General features: G+C 43.8%; 1 protein-coding gene across 1 annotated transcript; it reads left to right on the forward strand.

Moving 5' to 3' along the window:
• Positions 1 to 1,475: 1,475 nt before the first annotated feature.
• Positions 1,476 to 6,393, forward strand: LOC123066522 (sugar transport protein MST3-like). The gene is made up of 2 exons (XM_044489582.1): positions 1,476 to 1,931; positions 5,176 to 6,393. The coding sequence occupies exons 1-2, from the start codon at positions 1,476 to 1,478 to the stop codon at positions 6,262 to 6,264; spliced, it is 1,545 nt and encodes a 514-aa protein (XP_044345517.1). The 3' UTR covers positions 6,265 to 6,393.
• Positions 6,394 to 9,145: the final 2,752 nt, after the last annotated feature.

Below are 9,145 nucleotides of genomic sequence, written 5' to 3' on the forward strand. Positions count from 1 at the left end.
CTCATAAGGTTCACAGCGGACTGGCGGCCACCCTAGGTGAGAGATGGCGAGGCATAAGGCTTTGGGCCAAAGGTTTTGTTCTTTGACAGGGGTCATTGCCGGTGATTTTGGCGCCCATAGATGTCCTCCTCCATAGAGGCATTTTGGAAGAGTACTTGCTTACACTGGGCCATGACCAGTTGGGGTGGAATGGACATTGGAGGCTGTTGGCTTGGCCGAACCACTGGCAAGGTTCGGTGGGGCGGTGGAGCACAAGGCTGGGCGAAAGCTTTGTGTTCGACTGGGATCGATGCCAATGATGGCGATGTCCTCGGCCGTCATTTGCCTTCTTGAACGTGTTTCCGAAGATCTTGCTCTCGATCTCTCGGGGAAGAGGCCATGTTCGGAGTTGATGGTCTGCTTTGGTTGTCGTTGGCCGTTCTTTTCTTTGTTGTTATTGTGGTTTTCCGGCCTAGTTTCCCTTATATACTGGGTCACTCTGTATTTGTTTTTCCTCTCTTAATGATACTGTCTTGCACGTCAAAAAAAAAGGATCATGCCACCTTTGCCTGTCAATTGGTATCAGGCCTTATATCACACGATCAAACCCATCCTGGTCTAGTCGGACTCCTCTGGGGCACTATTTATTCTTCCTAGGAATATGTTGGCACGTCCGTGTATACACATCTCGCAGTGAAAACCAAAGCACTCATGGAAGAGAATGAGTTTGTTCCCCAAAAAACTTAGGAAAAAACAAAATATGGTTGCAGATCGGCTAGCTAATTACAGTCATACAGAGTCTACTACTGTTGTATGGAGGCATAGAGGTCCTAAGTGTATCGAGAAACGAGTACCTCTCAATTGTAACCCTGTTATTAACTTATCATGGAATATAAACTCCCATCTTTCCCTGAAAAATAAAAAACACTTAACGCGCTGGTCACTTAGCTCAATCACCCAAACGCTGGTCACTAGCTTAATTAAAGTACCCATCACCGAACCGTAGCTCCTGCCGGCCGAGACGGAGCGTCATCTAGACTTTTTCTTGACTTGCGTTGCACCAATATATAAAATAAAGGGCCGGCGGCGAAAAGGAACTAGTGACTGGCTGACTGCCACTGGTTAGTGGTTAGGGCTTCGTTTAGCTTATTGCGTTATTTGTTTGATTCACGTACCAGACACTGACATTGTGAAATCAAATCAGTGGTGCGTACCATGGTGGGAGTACTGACTACATACTCCTGACAATTTGTTTGGCAACTGGAAAGAGAAACACGTGTATAAACGAAGACTAATATCCAGTTTTGACCAACCCACCACCCATATGATCTTCCACATCCATTTTTTCTGACTTCGTCTGTGGAATAAGCAGACTGAGCTAAGGCTCCGCTCCTCGGTGGCCCGACGGAAGCCCGGCATTATATATTCAACTTTGGGAAGCTTGTATGTAGTCAGTAACTTAGTATTCGTCCATCCATAGCTCTGATCAGACAACTATGGCCGGCGGCGCCATCGTGGACACGGCCGGCGGAAAGCAATACCCTGGCAAGCTCACCCTGTACGTCGTCTTCACCTGCGTCATCGCCTCCACCGGCGGCCTCATCTTCGGGTACGACATCGGCATCTCAGGCGGCGTGACGTCCATGGACCCCTTCCTCTTGAAGTTTTTCCCGGAGGTGTACCGGCAGAAGCAGGCGGCGAGCAAGAGCAACCAGTATTGCCAGTACGACAACCAGCTGCTCCAGGCCTTCACGTCCTCACTCTACCTCGCCGCACTCGTCGCCTCCTTCTTCGCGTCCGCTGTCACCCGCATCCTCGGCCGCAAGTGGTCCATGTTAGCCGGCGGCTTCACCTTCCTCGTGGGAGCCGCCCTGAACGGCGCCGCCCAGAACGTCGCGATGCTCATCGTTGGACGCATGCTGCTTGGCGTCGGCATCGGGTTCGCCAATCAGGTACGCGACTGTTCACTACGTTGATTCTTCTGCATGATGCCATGACATGAGATGTGTGTGCATCCGCAAATTGAGAACAGGCTGATTCACTTACCTATTTCAATTATATATATGTCACCCTCAAGTTAACATCACAATCCCATATGGAAATATAAGTCACCATCAAGGTCACATCACAATGCCGCCGTATGCAAATATATGTCGCCAAAGTCCAAGCAAGAAATTTCCAAGAAGTTTGACTGCTTTGTTGTTTGCATCGCTAGGTTGTGCCTTGATTATTATTTATTGCTTGCCACATCATCTATTTTATCTAGATATGTCTGATGTTACTCTCATTGGGTAGTCTTAATTAGATTATGTCCTGCGGCAAGCCCCACTTTACTTTCTACTTTGATAATCCCCCCTCCGCCCCACCACACACACACAATTGGCGGCTGCTGCAGGAACCGTGTTAAAACAAATGCAAACAATTAAAGCTAATGGAAAAAACAAATGCAAGAGAGTTTTCTGTTTATATTTTAATAAAATAATACTGCAAAGCATGTACTCTGATAAAATTATGTATTAAAAGAGAAAATCATTGAAACTGAACTTAACAAGGGTGTCATGTTTAACAAAAATGTGAAGCGTAAACTATTTATCTTTCCTCCAAGCGTCCAACATAGATACCGACCATATAAAAATTAAAGCAAATAAATTAACTTGTGAGTCACATCCATGATTTGATACCCGTAAAATATACATGTATGACTTTGTGAGGTGGCACGTCTTGTTCGCTTGTGCCAACCCCGGTGATGACTTTGGAGATGTTGGACATATTGCTTGTTCGGTGTGCCTCACTTGTTCCGGGCTTGTGGGTTTAGTTGCATGTATCCTCTATTTACGATGAGCATCTCTTGTCCCTATGTTTTGGGCATCATCATGCCACATTGCGTTAGTGTCACGTCTTGTACCCTAATTTGTATCCATTCTAATTCCTTCTATCGGTGAAAAATACACAAACTTCGGGTATTCGCCAAAAAATGAGTACATGCAATACTTGATGATATCAACAATTGAGATGATATGGAAATACATATGTGAAAGTAAATCTAGTAATGAGTGATAGCTATTTAGATATTGAAAATTACAACGGTATCAATTAGTATATGTAGGCAGAAATGAAAAGAGAAGGAGACATATATTGGGCACAATTCATTTCTTCATTTTATTTACTTCGGGCCATGCATGTACGGACGGGGGAGGAGTATGCTTGGAAAAAAAACTTCCATTTACAAATGAAAAGGTACAAAACTGCCACTCCTGGCATGGAGCACTAGCGGCCGGGGAGCTAGTACACATGTGTTTTCACGGGCCGGGTGCCTAGCCAGGATTATCAATCATTGGGTAGGTTCAGCTCAACTAAAGAGTGGGTTCAGTTCTTTGCTAAGTCTTAAGCTATTGTAAATCTACAAGGGACATGTCAAATTTCATTGGGTTCAATTGGGTTCACTTGAACCCAATGCTAATGAGCTGGCTCCGCCCCTGCGGGTAGTGTTGTTGCGTGTTGTTGGTTTTCGGCATGATATTTGGTGGTCATGTTTTTCTTTTGCGGGGTGAAAGGAAGTTTTATTCCACAACGAGATGGTTACAAGTCCCCGCACCATGGATGAATCGAGTTCAACCATACCACAGTGCAAGTTTCAGTGCGGCTATAGTGTACCAATTGATGTGTTACCCTATTTTGATATCAGCTAACTTTTAGAGGAACAAACTTCCTGACTATCATATGAGCTTTAATCTCAGCAACTAGATGACCATAGGCTGACCTGGAGAGATTGTTGCTCGAGAGAATGGCCAGAACATTTGAAGAATCTGATTGAACAATCAGTGGGCAGTCCAAATGTTGAATAGTCAGTGCCATACCCTGCATAATAGTACGAATTTCTGCTTCCAGGGCATCATTACAGTGGAAAATGTACCTATATGCTGCAAAAATCATTGATCCGTTCTCCCTGCGAAGCACCATGCCAACCGAAGTGCGATCATCCTGACTCGAGAATAAACCGTCTACCAACAACGCAACCCATTCCATAGGCGGAGGAAGCCAAGGCGTGGCGGATTCTGTAGTTTTTACACACTTTGGCCGACTGTCCTCATACAACGGCATCTTCCCTTTGATGATTTCCTCCATGCTATAGTTCCTCACCAAATTTAGTGACTTATAATAATTATCAAGATAATCCACAGTTAACTCTACTGGGGTCTCATTCTTCCCGTGCTTTATATGATTTCGGAGTTGCCAAATATGCCAGATCGTCATAATTACCAAGTCCCTGGTCTGGTCCGAGCATTTTGAAAGTAGCTGCAATACCCAGTCCTTACCAGAGTCCACTAGTGGTGAGTCATCAGGCAACGGCCAGATTGCACGCAAGCCCTCCCAAACACGTCGGGCGTGCGTGCATGAAAACTGCCGATCTATTCATCTTCAACCATGGCATTACAACGAACGCCAAAAATAACAAAAAATACATCCAGATCCCCGCCTAGCCCGTGGAGCTGTAGACCATGTTACTGGGTTACCACTCTTGAGAATGTGTCGGTCTACTCAGTTTTGCCATTAGGAGTTATAACTTCTCAAAAATGCCATCGTTCCATGAGATGCTTCCTAAAAAATGACATTAGATATCTCAAAAATAGCATCGCCTCATTAGATGTTTACTCAAATATGCCATTAGACATAGTTATTGTCAAGTCAAACTCGTTGACCATGTTATATAATGAAAATCCTTCTATACCCACATGTCAGCTCTCTGTATCTCAGAATGATAAGTGTGGACCCCACTTGTCAGGAGTAACCAAGCAAATAATTTTATAAGAAAATAAGAACGTTGTTGGGATCAAGTGGGATCCACACTTTATTGTAGTGAGATAGAGGGAGAACTGACATATTGAACTATAGGTATTTTGGTCATTATAGCATGGCAAATGAGATTAGAGCTGAGAGTAATGGTGTCTAGTGACATTTTTGAGCTTGTGCGTAACGAAGCGATGTCATTTTTGAGCAGTTAAAATTCTTAGTGGCAAAACTGAGTAGCGAAACACAACTGATGTCATAAATGCTAAAAAGCCGACATTAAAAACATTGAGTGATTACTTTGGTACGTATCAAAAAACATATATCTTGTGTTGAATTTTTTTATAAAAAAAATCAAGCATGCCACATGATTCAATTGAATGATTATTCTGGTACGCATGCATGCAGTCTGTGCCGGTGTACCTATCGGAGATGGCACCTGCGCATCTCCGCGGCATGCTCAACATTGGTTTCCAGCTCATGATCACCATCGGCATCCTGGCAGCGGAGCTCATCAACTACGGCACTAACAAAATCAAAGGCGGACACGGTTGGCGCGTCAGCCTGGCTCTCGCGGCTGTGCCTGCGGTGATCATCACTGTCGGCGCACTCTTCCTCCCCGACACCCCCAACTCACTGATGGAGCGAGGCCACCCGGAGGCGTCGCGTCGGATGCTACGCCGTATCCGCGGCACCGACGACATCGGCGAGGAGTACGCGGACCTAGTGGCGGCGAGGGAAATATCAAAGCAAGTACAGCATCCGTGGCGCAACATCCTGATGCGCAAGTACCGCGCGCAGCTCACCATGGCTGTGCTCATCCCCTTCTTCCAGCAGGTCTCCGGCATCAACGTCATCAACTTCTATGCGCCCGTACTCTTCGAGACCCTAGGTTTCAAGGGAGACGCGTCGCTTCTCTCGTCGGTGATGACTGGCGGCGTGCTCGTGCTCGGGTCGGTGGTGTCGATGTTCACCGTCGACAGGCTGGGGCGGCGGAAACTGTTCCTGCAGGGTGGCGCACAGATGCTGGTATCCCAGATCGCGGTGGGAACTCTGATCGCGGTGAGGTTCGGGACAAGTGGGGTGGGAGAGATGCCCAGGGGTTATGCAGCGGCGGTGGTGCTCTTCATCTGCGTGTACGTGGCGGGCTTCGTGTGGTCGTGGGGAGCGCTGGGATGGCTGGTGCCGAGTGAGATCTTCCCGCTGGAGATCCGTTCGGCGGGGCAGAGCATCACCGTGTCGGTGAACATGCTCTTCACCTTCGTCATCGCGCAGGCCTTCCTCACCATGCTCTGCCACATGAAGTTCGGGCTCTTCTACTTCTTCGCTGGCTGGGTGGTGATCATGACCGCCTTCGTCGCGCTTTTCCTTCCGGAGACCAAGAACGTGCCCATGGAGGAGATGGTGCTCGTCTGGAAGGGACACTGGTTCTGGAGCAGGTTCATCGGAGACGCCGACGATGTCCACACCGGTGTCAATGTGTTAGCATCAACCTAGATTATGAATTTGTAATGAGTCGTTCGTGGATGCATTTGCTTTGCTTTGTTGATTAATTTGGTGTGAACATACGCACAATATGCACCACTGCAGGGAAAATAGTTATGGCCAGGAGTGCTTGAAAGTTAGCTATCCACGTGCCAGAATCATGGGTTAATCTTGTGAACTTTTGGGTTTCAGCTCTAGTCTATCTCAATTTGTTGTTGTTAAATAAGTTGCCGGAAATTAGTGTGATCACAACACGAGGTGGACAATGCTTCATAAGTCATGTGCTCATGGCCACTGAGTTCTGACTTCTGACAGGTGTTTCCGTTGGTTGAAGTTCGTATCAAGCGCTAGCAAATGAAGATTTCGCAGATCAATCGAATCCATATCCTCGAGCGTTGGGTCGGTCCTCTAATAGAGCTCCCTTCTTTTCTTTGAACCCGTGAATCCAAAGATTGGGGAGCAGATAAACACGGTCATATATTTTAGAGCGGAACCTCGTGCTTGGCTTTAAAATGAGGCCCTTACGAGTCCAACAAAAGGTAGATCCAGAGAAATGAAAATAAGTACGATAAGCCTGGGACGCGGCTGTTCTGATCCCAAACTCATGTGAGTTCACGTGAACAGTAAAATCCAAATAAATTGGAAAGACATATCCAAAAGTTCTAAATTATTTTTGTGTGAAACACTGACATATATTTTGATAGCTTGCAAAATTTCATCATCAGATAACATTTAGGGAGAACGTGTCAGAAAAAACAAAATCGATGCTCCAAAATGTTATTTTCAAATGCAGTTTGAAGCATTGATCTTGTTTTTCTTTGCCACGTCTTCCATGAATGTCATTTCATGATGAAATTCTGCAAGTTATCAAAAAAAATTGTCTATGTTTCACAAAAAACAGAAATTTATGAATTTGTTTTCAAAAAAATATGATTTTATTGTTCACACGAGCTCATATGAGATCGGGATTAGAACAACATTTTCGGATACACCGGGTAATACAATGCCACCATAGTGACGTAGCGCCAGACAGAACAAAGCAAAGTGATGCAAATATAAAAATGCATGAATCCATGCCTGTACGTGACTTCACGCTGGTGACTCCCATGGTCTGTGTTATCTTTCACCCTATGCATTTTGAAACCGAGTTCAAAAACCATACAGAAAATAAATCGAATCAAAGCAATTTTACGGTTTTTATGGTTTTTGGTTAAGTATGGCATGAACTTTCCATACCATTTTGAACTTGGGTTCTTATGCTATATACCAAAAACCAAAGGGTTAACGAAAAAACTGAAGTAATAAATATATTTATACTTCTTGAGGTCAATTACCATACAAGTAGTCATTTTTCTTGTACAAGAGACAGATTCCCTGCTAATCACTTCCATTTTATTTTAGCATAGCTATTTTTATTTTAATATAGCCATTTTCTCTTAAAAATATGTTAAGCCCAACCATACTCGTCAAGTCATGAATCCATGTATGCATATATAAGTTATATACTATTTTTATAGAAAAAGTATGTGTTTTGAGTCATAAATTTGTAAATTATTATTATCTCATTTTCACATTCCCATCAACTTTGATTATTATGCTATCGATCGAAACCATACCGAAATAATTTGTTATACACCGAAACCAAATTGTATCTTAATTTCATACCGTATTTACTAAAATATTAATACCATATAAATCAATAAATTGTATAAACCGAACCATGTGAACAAATAAACCGAATGCACAAAAATAATTGTACTTTTGCAGCTTTTGGCGGATGCTGATGAGGCCTAAACATCCAGATCAAGACAAGGTGTCCTGCTCTAAGAAGGGCTTCATAACACATAACTTCAAGGAGAAGATAATATCAGTAGGATCCTTAGGTAAAGGACTTTGAAAGCAAGATTTATTTCTTGCTTTCCATATCGACCACAACAAAGCAGCCATACCAATAGCTATAACCATTCTATCTTTCCTAGTATACTTAGGAAGCCAATTCTGGCAAAAGTCAAAGAATGACAGGGTGTTTGGGGATTTCCCAAAGCACTCCCAACTACATTTCAAAGAAACCGAGCAAAAGAACAAGTGAAAAACAGATGGTCAATACATTCATTGGCATCACAAAATTCACATTTGTTGGTGCCTTTCCAGCCTTTTTTACACAAGTTGTCCTTGGTCAGGATCCCCCCTTTGATAACTAAACATATAAAAGCATTAATTTTCAAAGGTACCTTCAGTTTCCACATAAACTTAAAAGGGAACACTACTCTCTTAGCAATAATATATCGATAAAGAGATTTAACAGAGAACTGACTAGAGCTGGTCAAAAGCCATTTGACTTTGTCAGGTTCCTCACTCAGAACAACCTGACTGCACATAGCCAGAAGTTTATTTCACATATCCAATGTCTCCCCATATAAACATCTCCTAAATCTAATGGAGTTAAAATCTTGTTCAAATGCTTTAGCAACCGTAATGTTTTGACGGAAAGTAAGTTTGTACAAGCGGGGGAAAAGTTGACAGAGAGGCTTGTTGTGGATCCAAGCATCTTCCCAAAATCTAGTTGTATGCCCATCTCCAATAATTCTCTGACAACAGTTGTAAAAGATATCTTTAACTCTCATGATACCATTCCAAAAATGAGAGTTGGCAGGAGATGACTCACATTGAGACAAAGTTTTCCTCTTCAAGTACTTTGCTCTAATCATCTCCTGCCAACCCCCATCTTCACACTACTAGGGAAAACCCTAGCAGTAGAGTTGGTTTTGTGCTCACTAGTAGCGCGGGTAGGCGCGCTACTAATAAGGAGCTATAGCTATTGCTTAGCAGTAACGCGTGCCCGCACGCGCTACTGCTAGGACAAATAGCTGCAGCGTTTGTTCAGTATCACGCT

Source organism: Triticum aestivum, chromosome 3B, assembly GCF_018294505.1.
Source record: "Triticum aestivum cultivar Chinese Spring chromosome 3B, IWGSC CS RefSeq v2.1, whole genome shotgun sequence".
NCBI classification, from domain to species: Eukaryota; Viridiplantae; Streptophyta; class Magnoliopsida; order Poales; family Poaceae; genus Triticum; species Triticum aestivum.

What these genes read in the sequence shown, in the direction of transcription:
- LOC123066522 (XM_044489582.1), top strand. Translation starts at nt 1,476, where the DNA reads ATGGCCGGCGGCGCCATCGTGGACACGGCCGGCGGAAAGCAATACCCT. An exon ending in GCATCGGGTTCGCCAATCAG is followed by an intron (nt 1,932 to 5,175) that starts GTACGCGACTGT and finishes GCATGCATGCAG; the next exon opens with TCTGTGCCGGTGTACCTATC.